Raw genomic sequence first — 26,347 nt, 5'->3', positions numbered from 1 at the left:
CATAAGCCGCTTTTGCACAGATGGCATACCATTGGCCACTTCTGGATCTCATCATCTCTTTTTCCCCAACATCTTTATTGAAAATAAATGTCTCAGGCCAGAGACACACTGGATGTGTCATGAATGCGTGGCCACTGGAGAACATCTTGGTTTTCGCTTCAGCGGATTAGAGCGGACACATGGCCTGCTAGAGACTGCGTCTCACAGGCATCGTGGCTGCGTTGCGAAATCTAGAAGTTTGGTGACTCACCTATTTTTCACACTTGACATGCACGTCTTGAAGCCAAAATATTTTTGGATCATGAAACTAATGAGCTGCACAAACAGTTTATAGCTATTGCTAATTCTCAACTTCTGTCCCCAGTAACTAGTAGACAGAAAAGACATGTTGGTGTCATTTTGACATCATACCAGCAATATTGCACAAAACTCACACTTTCCATTATAGTCTCTATGTCTAGGCTGAATCTGAAGTGTGTATATGTATATATGTGTATATGTGTATGTATATATGTATATATGTGTATATGTGTATATGTGTATATATATATATATATATATATATATATACACATACATACACACACCATTTTAGCAGCTGCATTTGGAGACAGATGTGTTTTAGAGACATTTCCTATCAAAAATGAATCATAGACTTCCGGTGATGGCAGATGGAGAGTAGACACGGGTACTCCCCGCTCTCAAACTTTTACAAGTTCTACTTTTGAACTCCCCTTTTCCACTAAACAGCATTGCCTGTATCCATTACAGTAACATTTAATATCTCGTCGGAATGGCTGCAAAACCAGCAAAACAGTCCAAGAGGACAGCATAACTAGCAATGATTTTAGCATGGCTGGATTAAACAATTTGATGGAAAGCCACAAAGCTGCTTTGTCAGAGGAACTCAAGATGATCTCCACACTTGAGTCAAAACTTGTCTTAGTGCAGTCCACTCTGACCCGTCATGGGTAGCACATCTCCTCACTGGAATCTAATATAGACTCGGTAAGCGACCACCTCATGTCACTTAAAAGCTCGTAGCCGTCGCAATAACATCCACATCATAGGGCTGCCAGAGTAATTGAAGGCCCACAGCCAACCACTTTTTTTGGCAGCTCCTAGGCGAAGAACTTGGACTGTGCTCACAGGTTGCTAGCTGCAAAACTAAGGCAGGGCAAATGACTGAGGCCTGTCATTGCCCGTTCACACCACTTCAAGACCAAGGAAAAAGTTATCTGCAAGGCTTGGAAGAGAAGAGCAGAGCTGCAGTATCTGGGTAAACTGATCGTCTCCCACAAGGACTACACCCCCGAAGTTACGGAGCAACAGGCGGCCTACCTCAAGGTTATGTAACAACTGTATAAACTTGGTCTTAAGCCCGTGCTCTTATACCCAGCCAGGCTACAGATAACGACGTAGAATGGAGAGAATCTATGATTTTCATCGGTGGACCACACTAAAAAGTGTCTGCCTAAAAAAAAGTAACATGCCTAAAAATCTGGCGAGTTCACCCTAACCGTTTAGCCTTGGTAGCTACATAATTGTAACTTTAAAATTCAACATTTTATTTGAGTCTATACTCAAATAAAATAGTATACTTAGTCCGGCAGTACTTAGTATGACTAGGGCCATAATTTCTGCCCCAATTCTACCATACGGTTAGTATGTTAATGTTATGGTTACAATATAATCAGTCAGGCCGTTTTATCAGCAGTTCACAGCATGGTAAGATATTTTAAGTTTCCTTGCAATTTCTTGCATTGAATAGCCTTCATGTCTAAGCACAACAATAGACTGGCATGTTTACAAAGAAAGTTCTTTCTTTCTGGCCGTTTTGGGCCTGTAAACAAACCCACAACTCCTGATGTTCAAGATACGAAACTAACCTAAAGAAGGCCACTTTTATTGCTCCCTTAATCGCAGTACAGCAGTTTTTAATTGGCCTCCGTGCATCAATGTAGTTCTTTAATAAATTTTTATTACCATAACACCTGGTGCCTAGATTCTAGGATGTTGATTTGGTTCCCTATTGCTGGTTCAAGTGGTACTGCACATTATACTAGGGGTTTTCGACTTTTCTACAGTAATGGAAGGTTTATTGAGATGGGTGGACCCGGAAGATCTATGGGATGGTATCCGGTAAGATACAAAAAACTTTTCCCTGAGGGGTATTTTTGTGTTGAATGTGTGAATCCCCTTTCTTTTCCCCCCTTTCTCCTCTTTGCCCTTTCATTGCAGCCCAGGTATCCACTGCTACTAAGTACGAATGACTGGTTGGCATATTCGTTTCCTCTCTTGGAACATTAAAGGGATGAACAATGTTGTCAAGACCAACAAGGTAATTTCACACTTACGGCATCTTAAGGGAGACCACTGTTTCAAACAGAAAACATACCTGTGCACATCCAAAATTTCTTGTATCAAAAGATCATGGATGGGCCACTTATTTCATTCAAAGTTCTCAAAGAGGACAAGGGGTGCCGCAATTATCATACACAGAGACCTGGCTTTTGAACCAGCCGCCACTGCATTGGACCCAAAAGGTCGGTCATGGTTTCAGGCAAATTGGAGATTCTCCTATGGTCCTGGCCTCAGTGTATGCTCCTACGTGGGACAATGACAAATTTATATCCAAATTTTTCTCTTCATTTCCTAATCTTACAGACCATCTCGTCATTATTGGGGGTGATTTTAACCAAGTCCAGGACACTTGACTTGATAGACCATCCACTAAGCATACTGCTGTCACGAAATCAGCTGCTGTCTTAAAATTTCAAGCAGACAACTTAGGTTCATCAGATCCTTGGAGAGACAAGTTCCCGTCCACTAAGTAAAAAGAAGTGAAAAGAAGGAAAATTCTTTTCATATGTGCACCATACCTACTCGTGCATACACTTTTCCCTACTGGGTAGGTTGCTATGTAATACTGCTGCTTGTGACTATCATAGCATAGTTATCTCTGACCATGCCCCCACATCTGTGGACATACTCATACTAATTGGAGATTTACCTCACAACTATTGCAACAAACCTAAATTCAAAGATTTTTTGCGGCACAAATCCACTTTTACTTTCAGGTTAATGATACATTGGATGTCAGCAGTGACATTCTTTGGGAAGCCTTTAAGGCCTACCTGCGAGGGCAGATTATTTCCTTTGTCTCCCATTTTAAGAAATTGGAACACTCCAAGCTGAGAGAATTGTCAGATGAAATTAGGTCATTGGACTGTCAATATTCCACGAATCCCTCTGCCATTTTATATAAAAGGCAACTTCAGCTCCAGTCCCAATATGTTTTGTGAACCACGGGCAAAACTGCGAGACAGCTGTTGCAAACTAAGCAGCATTTCTTTGAACATGGTGTCAAACTTCTGTCATACCAGGCACAAGCGGTATCTGCGTCTCGCTGATCCCCAGAGCAATGTCTCCGGCAGCCGAGGTGATCACTGATCCCCAGGAAATTAGTAATATCTTTGCACGTTATTATTTGGCACTCTACTCTTCTGAGATCTCCCTGCTTGACTGGCCAGATCCAAATCCCTTTGATCATTTAATATACGCTCAGGTTGACAGAAACCTTTCTCATGACTTGGGAGCCCCCACAACAGTTGCAGAGGTAAATGCAGCAATTAAATCTTTACAAAGTTCCAAAGCACCTGGACCAGACGGCTATTCGGCAGAATTTTTTAAAGCCTTCCCCAATGTCTTAGCTCCGATTTTGGTTTTCAATGATGCATTTGTGAGAGGGTGATGGCCACCTTCTATGTCAGAACTCTACTGCTAAAGAAAGACAAGGACCCACTTCACTGTGCTAGTTATAGGCCCATTTCCCTTCTAAACGTTGACTGTAAGATTCTAATTAAAGTGCTGTCATGTCGCCTCCAGAAGGTCTTATTGACCCTGACCGGACTGGCTTTATTCCCGGAAGACAATGCTTTTACAATACCAGAAGGCTATTCAACATTCTTTTCTCTCCACCGAATTATAGCACTGCTGAAATCATACTCTCTTTAGATGCCAAAAAGGTATTCAACCGGGTGGAGTGGATGTACTTGTTCTATGTCTTGAAAAAATTAAGTTTTAGCCCCGAATTTATATCATGGATTTAGCTTCTTTACACATCTCCAGTAGCTACTGTTAATATTAATGGCACCAAGTCTGACACTCGTCATTTCGTCGTACTTGTCAGGATTGTCCTCTGTCACCGTCATTGTTTGTCCTTGCCATCAAACCTTTAGCCATATGAATGGCAGCAAGAGGGAATTTCACACTTTGGCCTATCTTATAAACTTTCTTTATATGCAGACAACCTTCTGCTCTATGATGCCGACCCAACATCCTCCCTTCCTATAATAATGACTATGTTATAACAATTTAAGGTGTTATCTGGCTACAATATCAATTTACACAAAAGCGAGTATCTCCCTTTCAACCCTTCCGCAGAGGCGTTTGCCACGACTCTTTTTCCTTTTAGGAAAGTGACAGAGGGATTTAGGTACTTGGCATTTTTATTACAAAATCTTTTACACAACTACTTGCTAAAACTGTTCATTTCTTATTGGAGCGATGTACAGCAGACCTAGCTAGGTTGTCCTCCATCCCCCTCTCATTATTGGGGCATCTTAATCTTATAAAAACGGTGATTCTTTCTCAATTTCTTTATGTTTTTCAATATATACCCATATTCATTCATAAATCTTTCTTTTCGCTCTTGACCAATTAACAAACTCTATCTTATGGAGCAACAAGTGAGCTCGTATTAGGAAATCAATCCTGCAATTCCCCAAATTAGAGGGAGGTTTGGTACTGCCTATAACGCATATATTATTGGGCATGTAACATTAGTAAAATCCTTTTCTGGAATGTCAAGATCACCCAGGAGGACTGCCCTTTTTGGGCCTAGATGGATCTAGCCTCCTGTCACATTTCCTTGTGGTCTATGGTTTGCTCCCAGTTACCTCTCCTACTTAAGTAGATAAGTGTTATAACCAATTATAACAGATACTTTGAAAATTTGGAACCAATTTATGAGACATTTTGGTCTACAAACCCCACCAAAGCTAGCTCCTGTTTACATTAACATTACATTCTCACCATCCTGCTCTGACCCAGACTTTCGGTCTTTGTCAACTAAAGGTCTACTAACCATCGACAACCTTTAGGTTGATGGCATTTAACCCTAACCCTTTTTCCATCATTTGTGGATTTATCAAAAAAATTTTGTTTCCCAAACTCCCAGCTATTCTGTTTCTTCCAGATTTGACACTTTGTGCAGACTCAGTTCCCTAATTTTTCCAATCGCCCTCCCAAAACTCTGATGAATTCCCTCCTTTCATTGAGTACAACACATAGAGCACATCTTTGAGCTACACCTGACTTCCCTGGACTCTCTGAGGGCAGTCTGGGGCCAGGACCTCAGCATTACTATTTTAGACAAACAATGGGAACATATGCTTAGGCTTGTTCACACCTCCTCTGTATATGCGAGACACAAACTCCTGCAATGTAAGATCTTCCACTTCACCAGCGCATGACTTGCCAGGATGTATCCTGATAGAGCTGACGCATATAACAGATGCAAACACTCACCTGCTGATTATTTGCAAATGTTCTGGTCATGCACCCGGCTACTAGAATTTTGGTATGCTATTTTCAATACACTCAGTAAGGTCCTCTGTAAAATGGTAGGCCCAGATCCCCTTATAGCCCTCTTTGGCCTACTTCCTGTCCCCAACTGGCCCAAAGCTTGCTAGAAAGCTTATTCTTCTTAAATGGTCTCACTCATCCCAACCTACCCATAATACATGGATTCAAGAAATCCTGCAGTGCATTAGACTTGAGAAAATGAGGTTCTCCCTGAAAGGTTCACTGCAGCCTTTCCAGAAAACCTGGTAACCTTTTCCAGAATATATTGACACCCTGGCTTTTGATGCTGAAGGCAAGTGAATGACTGAATTACAGCCCTTTTCCTTTCCAGGGTTGGCCTACCCCCTGCCCTGAAACTTAAAGGTTTGTCAGAGAAGAGTGACAAAACATCAGGGCAGAGATGAGAGATTGTGAAACAAGTTCACCCCTGACATGGAAGTGCGCCACCATGAAGAAGCCATAGACATTGTGCACTAAGTTGGCCAAAAGGTAGACAAAAGGAACATGTAGTCCTATTATTTGCCCAGAGCCTTGTCAAGGAGGGAATATGACGGTCACCTGTGTGCTGGGAGAGAGGCATTTGCTTCACCGAGATGCAGCCACTGGAGGATAGAAAGGCAAGGAAAAACCTGTGGCCACAGATCAAAGACACTCATCAAGCTGGGAAACAAGCCTACTACCGAGGACCACGTGGTTACATAGATGGTCGGCAAATTAGACAAATGGGGTGAAGGTTTGATCTACAGTCAGTCTATGAAAAGGAGTGTAACATAAGAACATGGGGCTTTTTAATTATTGTTATCAGCGTAAAACTAATTGCACTTTTATTGTTGTTGGACTCTTATTCTAATTTCACTTGTAAACTTTTGCTTGCTTTGTTAAATGTAAGTCTTAAAGACCTGACAAAAAGAAAGGCTTTACTTTTATTTTGCAAAGGGTGACAATCACACTGTCTTTTATTACAAGAAACTCATTCCAATCTGGATGTGAACTTTTGGACTAACCAGTGCGATGATCAAATTTTATTTAGTCATAGAACCAACAGATCTGCTGGTGTCACAATCCGTTTCAACAGACTTCCAGGTGATATTATCACACACAGGACAGATGACGAAGGTAACTGGTTAATGGCTGTCTTGAAAGTTGAAAGTCATTTCTTCATATTAATTAATGTGTGTGGACATAGAACTATTGCACAAAGCAAACAAATGTTACAATAATATCAGAGCTTGGATCACACTATCTTACAAACTTTAATTTAATGGTAGATGACTGGAACATGATACCAGATGAATGGGAAAATAGATGGTCCTCAAAATTTAAAGTTCATAATTATAATGATACAATTGAAGAATTAATTAGTAGGAATTGAGTGGTAGATGTATGGAGAAGTTTAAATCCAGGGAAAAAAAACAATAGTCCTGGTATAAACCTATTAGTGCCCGCAAATCCAGAACTGATTGTCTTCTTGCTGCTGATTCAGTCTTGAGGCTTGTCCCAGACTCCTCCATTTCCGAAGCCCTTTTAACAGATCATTGTATAATAGAAATAAAATAAAATTCTGTTCATAAAATGTGGAAACTTAACTCTAATTTGATTTTTTTTTTTTTAAAGAGGGATTCTGCACAAAGATAAGAGAAATCATAACTGAAATTGAAAGTACTGATAGAATTGACAATTTCTGTAATAAATGGGAATTTGGAGGTAAGAAAATTGGTAAGGAAAAAATAAAAGAAGAACCAGCTTGTTTCTTGGTATCAGACAGTTTTGTGGAAAACCAGAATTTATTAGTGAGGACAAAGAAAGACTAATGATATTGTTGGGCTGCTCAATTGTGGCAAAAAGCATAATAAGGATTATTTTGATTGACATTAAGATCACCATTATTGAACACAATTACTCATTGACTTTGAAAACACTACACATTTATTGGACTTGCCTAGTGTACAAGCAACACGTCAAAAAAGGACACATAAAATAAAAGAGTGATTTCAAAACAAAAAGCGTTGTGTCTATGTAGTTTCTCTGGTTATACACAATATTTCAGACACAGTCAAAATAGACAGACCTGTCACCTGTCCAGCACTATACTGTCAAACAAGAAACACCATGGCTACTCTGTGCACTGGGATGAAAGAGTTGAGCGCAGCTTCAAAATTAAGTTTTAAAAACACGCAAACGCTGGATCGAAAGGCCCCAGCACTTCTACAGGAGCACCAACGCTTTATCTCACTCCTCATATCAGTCACTCTCTCTCCACTGCATCTGTGTGTGCGCTCTGTTGGATTGCACTTATCTCAAAAGGGCCCAGGGTGCATTTGTGAGATCAAGAGCAAAAAGAATAGAGGAGGGAGAACAGAATACTTCATATTCAGCAATCTGGAGGAGAGAAAATAAAAAAAATAAGACAGTGACTAACCCATTATTGATAAATGGATGAGAATGTAATTAGGTTAGAATTATTGAAAAGTACATTTTCACATTTTATAGTAAGCTTTATACATCTGCATACTTCGCTTCGCTTTCAAAGAAATTTGTGAGTCAGATCTAAGAGTAGAAGAATTGGACAGCATTATCTTAAAATTATCATTAAACAAATCCCCTGGCTCTGATGGATTCACAGCTGATTTTTATAAATTCTTTTGGAAAGATGTCAGAAATGTATTGGTCAAGGCAATGCAAGAATGCATAGAGAAAAATGAACTAATGCCAAGCATGAAGCTAGGTGTAATCACACATATTCCCAAGCATGGCAAAGATAAAAGGTTACTAGTCAATGTAAGAACAATTACATTACTCAACACTGATTATAAATTGTTCTTGGGATGTATTGCAGCTAGAATAGAAAAAAGTCCTGACCAAGACAGTAAATGAAACTCAATGTTGTTTTCTTTGTAGATGATCCATTCACAACAACATTGGTTCTAGATTTGATTGATTACAGTAATACATTTTTTTTATATTTTTGTATTTGTATAAAGCCTCCACTGATGCAGTGGAACATCATTTTATTTTAGAATTGTTGAAGCAATTTGGTTTTGGACGGAAATGATTTGCCTTAGGTGATCAAACAGAACATTCCATTTGAAACATAAAGGTTAAATCAGAATTCAAGTTCTTGGTCACTGTCACCAGAAATAAAGAAATGAAGGAGATAGAAAACATTCATAAGAATATTGATAAATGTAAAACAATTTTGAACTCATGTTCACAGAGAGACACCACTATATTCAGAAGGGTCTTACTATGCAAGACGGAAATTCTGTCAAGAGCTATTCATCCCACCTTTTGACTAGAAATTTCAGATGAAATGACTTGATTAATAAATAATATAAATTTCAATTCTACTCCGAAAAATAAATGTCATTACATTATGAAAGCTGACATTGTGAAGTCTGTCGCAGAGGGTGGTTTGAATAGATTTCTCTGTTATGAATGGAGTTCTAAAATTGAATTGGCTGAAGACCTTTATTCTGCACAAAAACTCTTTTTGGTTGGTCTATGCAAACTGCCTGTAAAACTGAAAAACTAAATCAGATTTCCAATAGGAAATTCTCCTTTATTGGAACGTATTATATATGCATACTTTTATACCACGTAATACACCTTTGTGGAACAACAGGTATATTCTGACTAACAGGAAAATGTTGTTTCTGGGAACATGGATTCTATGGGCTGTAACCCATTTGATGGATGAGAGGAATTCAAGATGTAACCAAGAATACAGTGATGAAGAGGCAAAGAAAAATAACGTTATTTATCCTATCGAGTCCTGCCTAAGACCAAAGAAATAATGTTTAAAAGTTTGAATGACATCTATCCATCCAGTCACTTCCTCCATGTAAAATTAAATTTGAACAACAACACGTGGATTTTGTGAGAGGGATAGTGAGACTGTAGAGCATATTTTCTTCCAGTGTGAACCTGTGCAGGAATTTTCATTTCATTTCAGGTGGCTGCAATCTAAAGACATTTTTCTGCACCGTTAAATATGATTTCGGTTAAAGGTGGAGTACTTATGAATGAGAAGAATCGACTCACACAAACAAACGAGTGCTTGGTTCTCCAGTTTAATAGAAAAAAAAATAGCAGGTCTGTAGCCATTAATGATGTATGCACTCCCGCGTGCATCAGAGGAATGATTTTAAATTTATTCAACTTATGAATTAACTACTTATCAAGAAGCCACCCACCCCAGTTCCTAATGTCCATAGTTTCACTGCATCACCTCTAACTGTCACCAGTAGACTGAAACCATTAGAAACGTGCGTATGCCAGACATGAAGGTGGCCTGGAGGAATACTACCTCCTATATTCATTTTAATCTTGATATATCAGACCATGAGTGTGAAAGATGGCGTACCAACATTTTTGTGCGTATGAAACATTTCTACGTGAGGCCCCAGGTGAGACACACTCATTATTATCTTTAATAATGTCACATACAGACAGGAGGAAAAGAAGGGGAGACTGGAGGACTCATCACTGCACATACATTATGACCCAAAATGCAAATACTGAGCATTTTAAATGTGGATAAACCACATCAGCACACACTTGAAAATAAAATGACTTTCATTATGTGATTCGCTGTGTTATTATAGTGAATCAGTGCTTCCACCAAGTAAAAACAGATGCTATGTTCCGGGCATATTACCCATTTCAAATTATGATAATACAGCATAAATGCTCTGATGTTTCCCTGAGTCTGTTTATTTAGCCTGATCTGAATCTGACCTTTCATCCTTCCAGAGTTACTGAGGCACAGCTATGACATTTTAATCAACAAAACCAAATGGAAAGCCTTTTTTTTTATTAAAATATTACTTGGAAAAATGAGAACAATAGATGTACAAGATGACACATGCTCAAGTCATTGTTAGATGATGATGTACACATGGAAAATATGCTGCTTTTTTACCCGGATAAGTACAGAATTGTGCTCAACCACAGGTCAGATTACCTTAAATATTAACATGGATATCCCTTACATATCGTCTGTATCATCTGACATGATCGTCAGGCCATAATGTGGAGACACCAACACTGTGATCTATACACAATACTATTAGGAGAAGGTCATTGTATTAACTACAGCCAATTGCCTTTTGTACCAATAATTACATGGTAATTAGCTACTGTTTTTCATTGACAGATTTATAAAAATTAGTAATACCCAGCTCATTTAATACATACACAATTAACTATGTCTAGATATAATTCAGATATCTAACATTAATGTAGCTTATATCCAGGAGTAAGAACCATCAAACCCTTTGATTTATTGAATTCTATTGAATTTATTGAATATCTATATCACTGATTGATTGTGATGCTAATGCATGTGAGAAGAACATTTCTGTTTTTGTCTGAAAACCAAACATAAAGCTAATTTCATCCAAAAGGATGGAATAATGAAATAAATATAATATAATATATTGTAGCGGACTCTATGGACATAATTCACCCTAATTGGCAGCATGCTGTGCTGTGTGTTCTCGACACGCAAGTTATTCATTGTGCATTTCTGTGTCAGGTCTGTGGATAGGGGGTGACCCTGTCTCTTAAGAAAAACGTTTTTTCAGGGTGAATTTCTCTCTACTTTTGTTTTGGTTTGGGGCAACGCCAATTTTCACACACATTCATGCAGCAAAAGGAAATAGTCTGACTATTTTCCTGCAATTTCTACAGTAAAACAATAAAATTATCCAATAAACTTTCAAATTTATCTCATAGGTCTAGAATGTTGTTTTGTTCCACCTTTTAACAGGGTTAAACAGGGTTTTTTTTAACAGGGTTATTCCGACCAATCACATTAGATTTCTCTGAGTTGAACAGTACCATCATGAAAACAAATATTATTTCCTTATGATACTTTAGATTAAACCACAGATGTTTAAAAATTTGATTTTGAAATAAAAACTGACAGAATATACAAAAAGAAAAAATAATGAGATACATTTTAATTTTTCATCAATTATGTCTTATTTATATCTTAATTCTCTCAGCTACAGCTGTATTGTAATTAAAATGTAAGGGTTCACCTCAAGAATCAAAACCCGGGGCTGAAAAATTAAGCTAAAACTGAAGGGCTACAAACTGCAGTTCCTCTGATGACCACGAGTGCTCTGGCTCCACCAGTGAGTCAATTGTGTGAGACTCCCACGTTAAAATGTCCAAATTCACAGTGGCTCCACACTTGCTCCACCTCTTTGTCCATTTATGGATTAGCTGGGATTAGGGGCAGAGTCAGGCACTGCCAAGACGGTGACAGCAGAGCAGCTCACTCTGAGCTTCAGAGACACTCTTCAGAAACCTGTGGATGATGTTACGAAGGCTATGTCCATCTTTATTTAATGGTTCATCTATGAATGTGCCTGTGGTCTGCCTCTAGACTCGCAGAGTCAAGTGTCAGTGGAATCATTAATTGGAATCATTATCAATATTGGCCATAATTACTTATGGTTATTTTTGCTATTATTTGATTAATGATGATATTTGATAAATGTCAAGATTTTGTCAAAAATACCTAAAACCAACTCCCAGGGGAAAAATCTTTAACATCTTCAGATGTCTTTGTTTTGACCAAACAGCCAAAGATGTTGACTGTAGATATATGTAAGAGGATGACGGCAGATCTTGGAACCAGAGCACATTTGGCAACGCTTGCTTAAAAAAAATTAATTTAATCATTTCGGCCCTTGGGGAAAAACATATCAGGGCCATGTGGCAGTTATCAACTATGTTGTGGTAGCTGCAGAGATGGGACCCTTCACCTGCCTGGAATGACAGAAACACGTCTAAAACGTCTAAACAGAACCAACTACAAATGCCTGACCATTAATTAACTGCTAATGAGTCATTCACTATGTTCCATTGGAAAAAAAAACCCAGCTTCAGTTCAGCATCCAGTTCAGTTTGGTTTGATTCTAACATCACAACAGAAACAGCTGAACTCTACAGCAGTGACTGTAAAGGATGAACAGCACTGCAGCTAGAACAGGAACAGGCACATCATGACGTTGCCTTCTGTTCGAATTACTCACAGTAACATTAACCTGCTGTACAGAAGCCCAATGTTGTTCCTGAATATGACACAATGTCAGGCTGTCGACTATTCAGCAACAAGGATAACATGTCAGGACGTTAGCTGCTCAATAAAAACACAACAGCACACAGCTTGGTCCAAAAGAAGCTGCTGCTCCTCCAGACTTTTGGACAAAAGCTGGAATATTGCTTTTCCTTAGATCAGAGGTGGGAGTAAGTCACACATGCAAGCAAGTCTCATAATGATTCAAGTCTCAAGTCAGTGTGTTTAGGGGAAGAAATGCTCTATGAGACAGGGCTTCAAGTGATTCCATGGAGACAAACAGATATTAGTATATTTAGACATTAGTATTATAATCATATTTTTCTTTTTACCATTTTCCAAGTGAAGTCTGGTGAAGTCTGCAGCCCAACCAGACTTTGTTAGGAGGAGAATCTGCTTGAGCACTAACAGACTTCCCAGGAAGATGCCTGTTAAATCCCGGTGAAGTCCCCTCATCTTGATTCAGCCTTTGCACACTAGGCTTCAGGACAGCTCACCACGGAACACTGATGCGGTGTGTCCAATCAGATACTTCAGTCACTACACTCACACATACATTGTGTACACAGTATACTCACTGGCTTAGTACATGAATATCAACAGGACAGCGTTGTCCCAAATCAAACACTGCCTCCCCTTCTGCTACATAGTAAAGATGGCGACCGTTGAGGGTAAGAAGTGTCCATCATTTTACACTTAATCGGCCCATTTTGAGTGACTCACATGAGTACTTATACTCCATGTTGCCACACTTATCAATGTGAACGCACTTATGCTCTCAAAACAGCAAGTGTGAGTCTGGAAGTAAACGAACTAAGACACAGCACGAGACTTTAAATATAGTATGTTTATCACAAACGACAGCACTGAGCCAATGGAGCTTGTCTTACCTCTGAGGTGACTGAGTTGATGCTGGTGCCATCCGAGAGCCCGTTCCTGCGATACATGCTCACAGAGGGACTGGTGGGATGCACAAGTCAGGGCGACGAGGGCCTTTAGCTGGGGGGCACACATAACCTCTCATCCATACCTGGGGACAGAGGATATGGTCTTTGACTTCCAACACATGTTTTCATTTTCCGTTCCTTAGCTTTACAGTTATAAAAACGGATTTTCCACACTGTTTGACAGTTATGAACATTTCTTCTTCATGTGCTTGTATTAGCACTTGACGAAATTAAGTATTTCATCCTGCTGCAACAGGTCCTTGAAAACTTGCACACAAAGTTTTTATCCAAGTGCTATTAGACTAATAATCAGGCTATAATAAGTTCATTACTCAAAGGGTATCCTGTACACGTGCACTTATACCTATGTGCTTTATTATCATGTGCAGTGTACCTATGTGTAATATAACATGTACTTATTCTGCTTTTACATCCTCCATTCTTAAACCATTTATTGTTCATTTTATATCTATATTCTTAGTCTTATGGTTTTTTTATATCTTTATATAGACTGGAAGGTTTTGTTGTACACCTTGAAATGACAATAAAGGCTTTGAATTGAACTGAATTGAATGTAAGGTTTATGTTGACTCAAATATTTACACCCAAGATCCTGTGACATGTTTTCTGACTGCGCTGCTACATCAGTAAGAAATATAATATAATATAATATAATATTGGTGGAGATTATTTCACTTTCAGATTTTTTTTTCTTTTTTTTAAAAAAAGGTCCCATATTTTTCATTTCTCTTGTGTTTTATTTGAACTGTTGATATATTTGTGGTTTTCAGAACAAAAAGCTCCAGCAACAGGTCGGTGAACTTTGGCTTTGTTGTGACATCACAAAGTTCCAGAAGTCCTGACGGCTGGTTTTAAGGCTCAGTGTCTGAATACAGGCTGTGTGCATTTTTCTGTGGACTGAGGCTTTCATACTTTCACAGTATTAATATAGAACCTAGACCTACTTTATAATCAGAAACACGTGGACATCCACCTGTAGATTGTATGGAGCTTTAAAACGCAGTTTTAAAATTAAAATGTATTAGTGTGGATGTAGCCTTTACCCCTGGGCCTCAAGGGGACTCTGCATGCATTCTAACACAGAGAACAGAGTCAGTCTGACTGCCTGACAAGATAACATGTGAAGAACAACGATGAGGCCAAGAAATATGTGCATGTAGTTTGTCACATGATCTAAAGCTTCAGTTTAGCCTAGAGTCCCAGTCGTGAGGATACAAAGAGAAAGACATCCACATCCACTCACTGAGGAATGAGAGCAGGCTGATTTGAGACACCAACATGAACATATGTCAAATTTTTGTTTTTTTCTTTATCATGATGACGATCTGCAAACAGGGTGCATATTGTTTTATTTCAAGGTCTAGACACCAGTACAGAAATTTAGACTGCCTCAGTTATACTGAAGCAGATAAAATCAAACAAGGAGTTACAGTGTGCAAAACCTGGACTTCCTGTACAGTACAAGGCAGACATGATATGAGCAGCAGCACAAACAGAGGGGCTGTTTTCAGTGCTGAGACGCCCTCTAATGTGCAGCTGATATCCTGCACATGTACAGGACCACATAGTCAAGCATGATACCATCCAACCTGATGTCTAATGTCTGCTGTGTCAGTCTGAAAAAAATGAACCCTGATGATGTCATCATGATGTCTTCTTCTCAGCTTCACAGCCTGCGTCACAAACTGAAACTATTACATCATACACATCAGCATTGTGGGTAGATACTTCCTCAATTTGAACATATAATCAATAATAATGAATCTATTATTTTTTATGTTCCTGATCACAGACACCTACAATATTTAAATTCATATAATATCTGCAAAAACAGTAGAATACATGAATACAGACACATGAGAGCAGAGTTCCCTCAACACTGACACACACATGTGACCACTGGATGGCAGTGCACACCAACATTAATCTACCAGCCACTGCATTAAACCTACACAGAATCCAGTTCACAGTGCACAGGTTGTGTGTTCACACTGTTAAAGTGACAAAACACACAAACAACCACTATGCATTTCTGAGCAGGCTGTTGATGGACACAATGTCCCATGATGCAATGCACAAAGCTTCTCACAGCTGGAACATGAAAACAACTGACGGGTGCTGGTAAAACAGCAAATGGAGAAAGATTTTAATGGGTGGTGGGGAGGGCGGTCGTTTATTTTTGGTATTTGATGAAGACTGATGTTGTTTTACTAAAAACAGCTTTTTTACATCATTTTTGGGTCATTATGATTTTATTTATCTATTTAGTATTTATCTAATAACACAGTACGTATTGTTTTTGACAAATCCGCTAACTGTTGAAGTTTGTGCTCAAGTAATCTTGGGTCGACCTTACAATGGCAGTGAGCAAGCTTTTGCTGGAAACTACTTACCCACAATGCAATGCAGGAGGAACAAGCAAGAAATTGAAAAATTACTGACACCTGCAAAAAAAATCCTAATTATTTGGAAAAGGTGGTGGATCTTTACACCAAGATACTGAAAAAATTAAATTAAATAAATGCAAAGAGACTACATATTATATGCCTGTTCCTGCCTGTAACAGTCAAAAAGCCAATCTTTCAGGGTGGTGTTTAGCTCAGTGGGTAGAGCACCCACCCCATGTGTTGAGGCTATAGCCCTCGCTGCAGGTGGCCCTGGTTTGAATCCCACTCTGAGCGGCCCTTTCCTGCGTGTCATTCCCCCTCTCTCTGCCTCCCCGTTTCCTGTTTCTCTCAACTGCCCTATCAATGAAGGCATAAAGGCCAAAAAAAATAATTTAAAAAAAAGTCAATCTTTTTTTCCTAAATGCTGAAATTGTATATACAACTTATAATTGTATTATAAATATTAATACATTGTACCTACTTTATACAGTTAGCATCTAATATGGAATTGGGACACAGTCCTACAGTGTAGCTGACTTGTGTACATTATATTTTGTCAGCCGCAGGAAGGATCTAGACTCACTGTTCAACATTAATATACTGAAATATTCTACTTTACATGATGTGTTTTGCACCAGGGTTAAAAACCTGGGTATACATCAATATTAGAAATCACAGTCATTTGAGAAAACAGTATTGGGATTTTGTGTGTTTTTGCTGCTGTCTCAGTTCATAAGTGTCATGGTGGTTCCTGTTTAGTTGGCGGATATTAGCTTCAGTGTCAGTGTATATGTCAACTGATAAGCCGGAAAGTTCTGCATTTAAATGAATCTTGGGCGATATCCAAAATTTTATTTCTCAAACAGTCAGAATTAGAATCACAATCAGGTTTATTACCAAGTAGGTTTTCATATAAGCGGGATTTGCTTGGTGGCTTCATAATGATAAGATAGTAGGTAAATAAATATATATATATATATATATATATATTTTTTTTTTTTTTTTTTTTTTTTTTTTTTTTTAAATTGCATTTTTATTGAATTTTATGTTTCACCAGTTTTTCTAATAATATGTAATTTTAATATTATATTTAATATTTCAGGGTTTTTTTAATAATATTTAGAATTATATTACTGTATTTAATGTTTCAGGTATAAACAATGCTGCCACAGTTCAAAGTGTTATTTGTCATAAACCAAGGTACAACGTACAGTAAGCAAAGCATGGAAATGAAGGTCAGACTCCATTTAGATAGTTTGTCCAGTCCAGAGTACTGACAAGTCCCATTCTGTGTGTATCTTTGTCATAATTAAAAAGAAACAGCTGTAAGTGACAGTGAGCTGGATCCAGGCACACTGTCTGACATATGTGCAAGAACAAAAAAGACACTGCAACACTGTGTCACAACAAACAGTTGACAGAAACAGGAAGATCAATTCTGGATATGAATCATGTCCTGTCACCTTGCTGTGACAGGACATGACAGAACATTTGTCTGGATCACTGGATCAACAGGACCAATCAGATTACACCGAGTTCGACACTCAGTCAGTACAGTATTGCATTTAAGTCAAAGAGTGTCAATAACCTAATGACCTATAAAAACCTAACCATTATGAACGATTGTGCTGTGATCAGTCTGTCATGGTGAGGTCAGAAGACAGGGAGGTTCAGTAAGAGGCCACAGGGAATGAATACAGAGGTGAAAGAGAAATCACACAACTGTGATCAGCAAAGTGTTTTAAGGAGTCCGTGAAGTTTTTTTTTAACACATTATGCTAATTTTGTCACATGTGGTGATGTGGTGCAAAAAGAACAAAGTCTCTGGTGTTTGACTTGTTTTAAGTTTTGATTCCTGTACTGCTGAAAGTCTTAAAAACTCACTTCAGTTTCTTCTTTTCACAATGCAGTCTAGACTCTTCATGTGTGAAGTCTGGTGAAGATTAAAACCAAAGTGAAGGCTGTGAAAACTTTTAAATGTTTCAGACATAAATCAAAATGGCAGAAAATCACATGGACAAAGAGGGTGGACCCGTTCCTCAATGATACATAATCATCCACAGAACACAGGGAGAATTTATGTTGTTCCTAGATGCAATTCAGAATATATCAGCAGTGTGGTCAGTGGACAAGGGGTTTGGGTAGTGACTAACAATTTGAATCTATCTGCCACGTTTGGTGTCTGTGGGTCTTATGGTGTCTGAGATTAAAACACTTGTAGAAAGTAATAAAAATCAAGGTGAATAAGTGCATGAGTGCATCATGTGTTCACTGTCACCTCACCTCTTCTATATTCCAGTTAAGAAAACCCCTTGTTATATGTATGTATGTTCAGGAATCAGAGGTGTGAAGTGTAACAGCATCAGTGTCAGTCTCTCGGTACCAGCTCTCTCCTTTACACAGACATCAATCCGGCTCTACCACAGCTGCCGGCATAAAGGTGGAACAACAGTGCCCCCCATTATGTGTTCATACCTACAGAACAAGGGCACAGCATTCCCACCTTGAACAGGTTGTATAAAAGACACCGTTACTCAGTGATCTATCTGATATGTCTCAGTCATGTTGACGTGTTTAATTAATGCATCAAGCAAAAATGCAAAAATGGTTCTAGCTTCTCCTGTAGAGATGAACATGTTCAAAAAAATCATATCGAGATTATATTGACACATATTGCAATTGTGATGAGTCACTTTAAGATGGAATGGTCATTTTCATTTTCACTGGACAAATATATGAAAATAATGATGTGATTTTTGTTGGGGTCTGTACCAAACAAGCAGGTTCCCTTATGTCTGGAAAATATGATTTTTAGGCCGGTGCATCTCTGTAGCACCACAATGCTTGTTGTGACGTATTTTGCCTTAATCAAAAAACTGCATCTCCTGCAATTTGGTTATTGTACTTTTTTCAATAATATTTCAGGTAATTGTTCAACCCTGTTCTCCAGTGTGAGGACGTGCTGGACTCAAAACTTTTGTGTGGGAACATTTTTTTATAGACATATATCTAATTTCTAATATTTTACAGAGAAAAAGAGAGAATGATGACTGTTTAATCTAAAAATAAATAATCAACCGACAGCTACATAATGTAAAGGACAGTTAGCTGCAGCAAAGAAAAATCAGGGATATGTGGTCAATCCACAACTGTGATAATGCAGCTGTTCACAGATCATCTGTACTCTCACATTCTCTGTCACTAATGTGATCTTTCGGGACTTATAATATAAAACACTGTATGCTAACATGTTGCAGTTGCAGCTCTCACAGGGGCGGTGTAGTGAGGGTGGAGGGTGGGAGGGTCATACTCTGCGTAAGGCCCAATAAAAGCTGGAGCCGGCCCTGCGCCACACAAACATGTTTTGACACCTGAGATTCACGTCAAGTGTCGCAGAGAGACACAGCTGCGCCTAAACGACGGCCGTAAACACATCAGCCGAGTCCGTGAATCACAAAGCATCTGTCCGCACACCAACATCGTCCTGTCACGACAGCAGCTCCGTGAGACACGGCGGTTGTTAGAGCCCCGATGGAGCCCCAGAGCCGGGCCTGCTGCTGCCGCTGTGAGCATCAGCACTGCAGCTACGGTCACAGCGTGCTAACGCCTCTGTGGTGCTTACCTCTCCTCCAGGCAGAGTCCCCCGCTGCCGCCGCCGCTGCTGCTCTGGATACAGAAAGTATGAGTCCACATTAAATCCAGTCCAGCTGCGGTGGGTGATTAAGAGCGAACGGTGTTTTCCCCGCAGCGTCTGTGGAGGTTACTCCTCCTTTGAGCCGAACATGAAGCCAAGGTCGTAACGTCTGGTCCGCGGGATTCACAAACCGCGCGGGATACATTAGACGAAATCATACAACCATGGCAGTGACGTGCCAGACCATCTCCAGCCGAGAAAAGACACGAAAATGAATAAATAGCGACAGCAGGAAGTGACAGGTAGGCGCGCTCACCCTGACAGCCAGGTGTGCTGCCTAATCACCCGCTCGGCCCCGCACAGCGCGCCCGCCTCTCGTGACAACTGGCCAATCAGAGAGCGGCTCTAAACCAGCGTCCTTCAGACGCAGGTGCATCTGTGATGCCTTCACGAGCTACCTATGAGCTCGTACACTACAGTTTCTCTGTGGCATGCAGAAGGTTTGACTGTCACAACAACCATCTGATCCTAAAACTGCAAAAATCAGCAGGGATTGTAATTTTACAGATTAAAAATATCCGCTGTGCACTTCATTCATTCAGTCATTCAGGTTAAATGAGGAAACATAAACACATGGACATCCAGATGCCTGAAGAAAAAATTCTCCTGAGTCAAAATAAACTAAAAGAGCTCTGGATTCAGGCCTTGTGATTCTACTGTGATAATTTAGTAGAAAATATTACCCTTGAAAAAGAAAGGATCCATAAGGTCTTAATTACAAATAAGTTGAATTATATTATTCTTTAGTTACACTCTGCACATGCTACAATATAAGAAAGAAAGAAAGTGTGTGGTTTGGTGCACACATGTCCACACCCCTGTCTTTTTTGACGTGTGCATGTGATATCCCATTTTACATGCATCTAACATCAAAATTACATAGCCATACAAATAATAAAAACATACACAAGGTCAAACACCAGTCTCACAATGCTAACTCACTCAACATCCATTTTTTCACTTGTTTTTTAAAACAGTCTCTGTTCCTCATAGCTGTGACTGAATATGCATGTCATGTAAGGCATGTGAAGTCGCACATGTCCACCCATGTGTTATTATGAACTCTAAAAATAACAAAAATAACAATATATATGTGACTCACAAATGAAGGAGCTACACAACAAAATGCCTTTTTTCTAAGTCAATTTTACACCTTCATGGTTGTTGTTGCAACACAAATGCACTGCAGTTAAAGTAGCCACATCAAGTGCTGAACAGCAGACTGGAAACCATGTTAACTTATACTGTGAATAATGTGCAACTCTCCAAAGCACTTCTGTTTAGATATGTGCTCAGATTAGATCAAATACATTTAGATTCTGCAGATCTTTACTGCTAATTGACAATTAACAGCCTTGACATGAACAAACCACTATAAAAAAGAAAGTGATAATAGCGTCTTTATTGTGTTTTACTACACGTGTCACCACTTCTCTGAGTCAGGTCACTCCTAGATGATGTGGAGAACAGGATGGGATCCAGACTTCAGTAGGACGTCCTTGTGGATTGTAGATTCTCCTGGTTTACATGTGCTGTTTCATGTGTGCTCCCGTGCACCCTCTAGTGGCCTCGGCCAGTGCCCACAGTGATTGTGTATGGTGGAGGGGTCCAAGCTGACCTGAGAGGACAGTGTGAAGGACATTCATTGTGTTTGTGAAGCTCACAATACACAGCCTTTCATATCTGCAAATGAACAATTTCTCCTAATCCAAAGTGAGAGATGTTGAAAACAGGATTTTTGCAACATGAACTTCAAAGGTAAAATACGTGATTTTTCAGGTAGATTAAATTTGACTGAGAATGCGTAGAGGTTTTCCGAAAAGCAGCTCAGACTCTGTCTAAAGAGAACTAAGTATCTCTGGCCTTTTGTCAAACTCTTGTATTGAAATGTCTGAAGGTGCTGACAGCTGCTCACTGATAATCTGACTGGTGTAGAAATTACAGGAAAATAGTGACAGACAGTTTCTTTCTGTTGCTACAAATGTATGTTTTTTTTAACTCCCAAAAAACAAAAGAGCAGTATTCACCCTATCCATAGACCTAACACAGAAAGGCACACAAAATAACTGTGTGCAGGGAACATACAGCACAGCACACTACCAATTATAGTGATTTATGTCCATAGAATCCACTACAGTGGATCCCTTTATCAGATTGTACTATTGCTCTAAAGTCTAAAACAGGCTCAATAAATGATCGATTACTGGCAGTAGTTACATCTTAAGTTTTCAAACATTTGTTAATTTAGAGATAGAGTCTATATGATCAACTGAAACTGAAAATGTACTGTTATACAAACTCTGTATCTGTTGTTCCATCTCTCAGCTGAAGCCATTAAGGAAACATACCTTTTGATTGTTGTCAGTCAAATGAACTCACAGGTTCAGGTGAGAAGTACTCACATACGTTTTTCCTGCAATTTCCAAAGGTGAAAGAAATATTTAGATTCTGAACCATAAGGTAAATGAACTATTAACATCAAAACATACTTTAACTATCAAAAGTAAACTCATATAACAATAATAATAACCTAAAGCAAGTTACAAAGTAATTCATGCAGAGCAACAAATTAAAAACAAAAGTAGGATTACTGCCTCAAGGTTGTTTGCCTCCACCAACCAGCCAAAATGAAGGAAATACGGTCACAATCTCCCCTTCCTGAGTTACAGGGTTGAATAATGGCCAGGCATTCGTGTGAAATTGTGTCATAATGAATTTGTGAGTTATGGCCAAAAGCATGTTTTGTGAGTTCACACTGACCTTTGAGTATCAAATTCTAATCTTCTCATCCTTTAGTCCAAGTGAACGTTTGAAATTTGAAGAAGTTCTCTTGAGGCGTTACTGAGATGCCATGTTCACGAAAAATGGACGGATTGACAACCTGAAAACATCATGCCTCCAGCTCTGGCTGTCGCTGGCACAGAGGCATAATCAATATGCAGCAGACTGTCAGTGTTAGATTATCATATTATTTTTACATATGCATCATTTTCTTTAAAACAAACACAAATCAAAGCATAAAATGGGACCTGAGAAATGCATTGTGGGTCATCAATATATCCCCTCTCAAACAGCATAGTGTTTATTAACTCTGTTAAGGCTTTGAAATTACATTTGAGGTTTTAGCATTTTAGCCAAAATCCAGTGTAAAACCTGTCTATTGAACCTTTCAAACATCTAAGTGAATCTTCATGTTTGTGTTTTTGAAGGTTACTGAAATTCTAAATATAGAAAACTCAAAAGATTTACTCAAAATTTGTAGGTGAAGACGAAACGTTTTGTGTGGCAGCTATTAATGTTCACAACCTGCTGCTACAACCTGAAAAGGAGACAAGACTATTCAATATAATTAAACTTAAAGAAATGTTTATACATAGCAGCAGAAGATATCAAATATTGATGAAATATGAAACATGTTCTTATTTTTGAAAATGAGCTCAGGGTGGAATAGGCCCTGATACGAGACCTGTTTTGAAGAGAGCAAACAAACTGTCAGCAGATTTTCATTTTGCTCTTTCCTCCATTAATGCCTGTGTTTCAAATAATGAAATAAACCAGACTTGACCAGAGTTGGCTTTATGGATCAGATGACTTTAAAAATGACTTTATGAAAACTTGTGTTTTTCTCAGTGTGGTGGGCCTTCTTCAAAACAGTCATGAAATTTGTTTCCTGTACCGTAAAGAGAAATGAGGAAAAATCATTTACAATACAGAATAGATCTCCATGATCCAAACTGCTTTACATAAGTAAAACACTTATTATAACACAATATTATCCTCATGAGCTTTTCTGATGTAAACAAAAATTAAATATTCCAAACCTTTTCTGTCTTATTAAAATGTCAGATTTACATTAGTTTACTTAAAGATGTTCCCTGAAATTGGTTCACCAGTGTGCAGTTTATCAGAGGAGGGTAAAAATATGACAAAGCACAAAACAAAGATCACAAAACAAGAAAAGTTATCAGTGGGAAGTGCTAATTGTAATTTAATTAGTAGTGGCACAACATCACATAATAAACTGTATCTTCATAATTCCTCCTCCCATAAAGACTTAACTTCTTAGTCAAATAAACTTCTTGTCCATGTGTTTCTTTAAAATAATGCATAAAGTAGTTCCAGCTGAATAAACTGAACATAATTACAAACAGTCCATTCTTAGCTCATAGCAGTCATTACATCAGAAATATAATCAGGTATATTGCATAGCAATAACAACACTTGTAACAAGAACATGAGTGACGCAACCATTAACAGCTGTAAACAAAAACTACACACTCACACAGTACAGAAGCCAAAAGTGTTCAATGTCAAATAAGTTAATTAACATGTAAGGAAGCAGTCATTTGTAAAATAATTTATAATTTAAAATGTAGAATTGAACAAATTATTATAAAATATTACTCATAATAACAGTTTTATTGGATTTCAGCTTAATCTCATGTTCATAATATTTTACTTTAAAATTACATTTTCAGTCCGGTTTTATTTCATAATATTACTTTTGATTTCTGTGGTCACTCTAGCTGACAGGAGCTAGCTAGTGCAGCTAACATTGGCTCTTCACTTTCAAGCTGACTGTGTTAATGTGATTAGCCAGCTAAGTAGGCACCATTAGCAGCTTTGCTCAGCTAAGGCTGTAAAGCTAATGAGGTTTAGTTACTGTGCCTGCGCACTGTGCTTAGTTACAGCAACAACATCTTGATTCAGAGTTACTTTGGCACTGTTGTTGCTCTGGCTAACAGGGACAAACAGGGCTAAATCTGGTAGCAGTTCTTCAGCTTGCTATCTTTATGCAACTGTCATGAAAAGTGATTATGAAATAAAACTAGACAGAAAATCAGTGTAATTGGTTAAAACAACAACAACAACAACAACAAACAGATGTTTGAAAAATGGATATTTAAAAAAAACATTTTAAATCTAAAATAAAAATCAAATAGAAAATATCTCAAGCAAGTTATTAATATGATTGTCTATTGTCTGTTTTTTAATTTATCTAATTCTAGCTAACACTGGCTCTTCAGCCAGCCAGGTAGGTAGCATTAGCATTAGCAGCCTTGTTCAGCTAGGGCTTATAGCTATTAAGGTTAAGTAACTACGTCTATGCACTGTGCTCAGTTGCAGCAACAGCATCTTGCTTCAGAATTACTTTGACATTGTTGTTGCTGTAGCTAACAGGAAATAATTAGTGAAATCTAGTAGCAGTCAGTAAGTTTGCCGGTGTATAGCGGCAAATAATATAATCAAAACTGCAACCTTGGGGCCACTGCCAGGAGGCCATGTGATGCAGCCATGCATCACGTCCCTTTATATCAAGTGTAAACCAGACCATGAAAATTTCATTTCATTTCATTTTCAGTCTTCAGTGTGAGACTGTCATCAAACATGCCAAGTTTGGAGCAGATTGGACAATGTACTGTATATTTGAGTCATAACAACTTCCTGTTTTATGGCAACATTGAAATTGGCCCCAACACAAGAACCAGACCATTAAATGAGAACTAACAATTTTCACAGGGAAGCATCACCAATGTGTTATGCATCTACTGACCAAGAGTGGAACAGATTGGACAAAATATAATAGTTAGAATGACTCCTGTGCCGCCAGAGCCACGCCCTTAAATGAAAACGAAGAATTTTTGCCATGAAGCATCATCAATGTCTTGTGTATGTAAAGTATTTTGTGACCATGTTTGAGGTGGTTTTATCGGACCTGGTAGGAGGAATACATCAAACAGTAAAACATGATGTTTTGTGGAGCCATTTTGTGGTGTTATGAGCAGAACCAAATATGGGCATGTGTTCAGGCCGGCAGTCTGGGGCAGTTTTGAAAATGTATAACACACCGCCTTCATTTCATTATTTTGCCTTCAAAATAAAAGTATGAAAGACGGTTCCGGCGATGTCATCTTATTATTCTAACAGCTCCTCTGAAAAAAAATATTTTTGCCCCATTAAACCATCAGATATAAATTATATTCTGAGTACGCTTAATTCAAAAGTGGGGCAAGAATGGGGAAAAAGGATGGAAACAAAAAAAGCACCACTGAGGCACCTGCAAACGAAGAAAATGCAGAGAACAGCTCCGACACAGAAACAAGATGGCAAAGCTCAAGTGATGAACCAGCAGGAAAGAAACTTCACCAAGACGGGAGAATATAATAATCTATCATGTTCCCGCAGGAGCAGAGGGGTCATCTATGGTGGAGTTTGTGGAGAAGTTACTGCAGGACGCATTGGAGATTTCCCCGCCTATAGAGCTTGACGTTGAGAGAGCACATGGGGCGCTTGCCTGAGACCCTCCGGAGAGAGGGAGGACAGACCATGATCTATAATAGTCCGAGTTTTAAGATATAAAACCAAAGAGGACGGGGCGGCCCGGTAGTCGAGTGGTTAGGGCGCGTACCATGTTGAACGCAAGACGCTCTTAGCAGCAGTCACCGGTTCGACTCCCGACCGGTCCCACTCTTTCCTGCATGTCATTCCCCTCTCTCTACCCCCCTTCCTGTCAGTCCCCCCCCCAAAAAAAAAAAACACCCAAAGAGGAGTTTCCACG

The 26,347-nt window shown here is 38.8% G+C and overlaps 1 protein-coding gene and 1 long non-coding RNA gene across 3 annotated transcripts in view; both read right to left on the bottom strand.

The window, feature by feature from the left end:
* Positions 1 to 20,110, bottom strand: part of LOC139611858 (ras-specific guanine nucleotide-releasing factor RalGPS1-like) — a 125,660-nt gene extending 105,550 nt beyond the window's left edge. The window contains exons 1-2 of one of the 2 annotated variants that reach the window (XM_071466807.1): positions 19,717 to 20,110; positions 13,630 to 13,769 (exon numbers count right to left, since the gene is read on the bottom strand). In XM_071466807.1, coding sequence (XP_071322908.1) covers positions 13,630 to 13,686 — 57 coding nt within the window. In that variant the 5' untranslated portion in view covers positions 13,687 to 13,769; positions 19,717 to 20,110. The remainder of the gene's footprint in view (positions 1 to 13,629; positions 13,770 to 19,716) is intronic. The other variant, XM_071466806.1, reaches the window with a different exon arrangement.
* Positions 20,111 to 20,930: 820 nt separating this feature from the next.
* LOC139611884 (uncharacterized) lies at positions 20,931 to 26,291 on the bottom strand. The gene is made up of 3 exons (XR_011686374.1): positions 22,549 to 26,291; positions 22,137 to 22,201; positions 20,931 to 21,406 (listed from the first exon to the last, which is right to left on the bottom strand). It is a non-coding gene; the product is annotated as an uncharacterized lncRNA (long non-coding RNA).
* Between the last annotated feature and the right edge of the window lie 56 nt (positions 26,292 to 26,347).

This window comes from Trachinotus anak, unplaced genomic scaffold, assembly GCF_046630095.1.
Source record: "Trachinotus anak isolate AG129_WGS33_773 ecotype Australia unplaced genomic scaffold, CSIRO_AGI_Tana_v1 ptg000028l, whole genome shotgun sequence".
NCBI classification, from domain to species: domain Eukaryota; kingdom Metazoa; phylum Chordata; class Actinopteri; order Carangiformes; family Carangidae; genus Trachinotus; species Trachinotus anak.
Note: the sequence above shows the minus strand (reverse complement) of the source record. Positions and strands in the feature narration are given on the sequence as shown.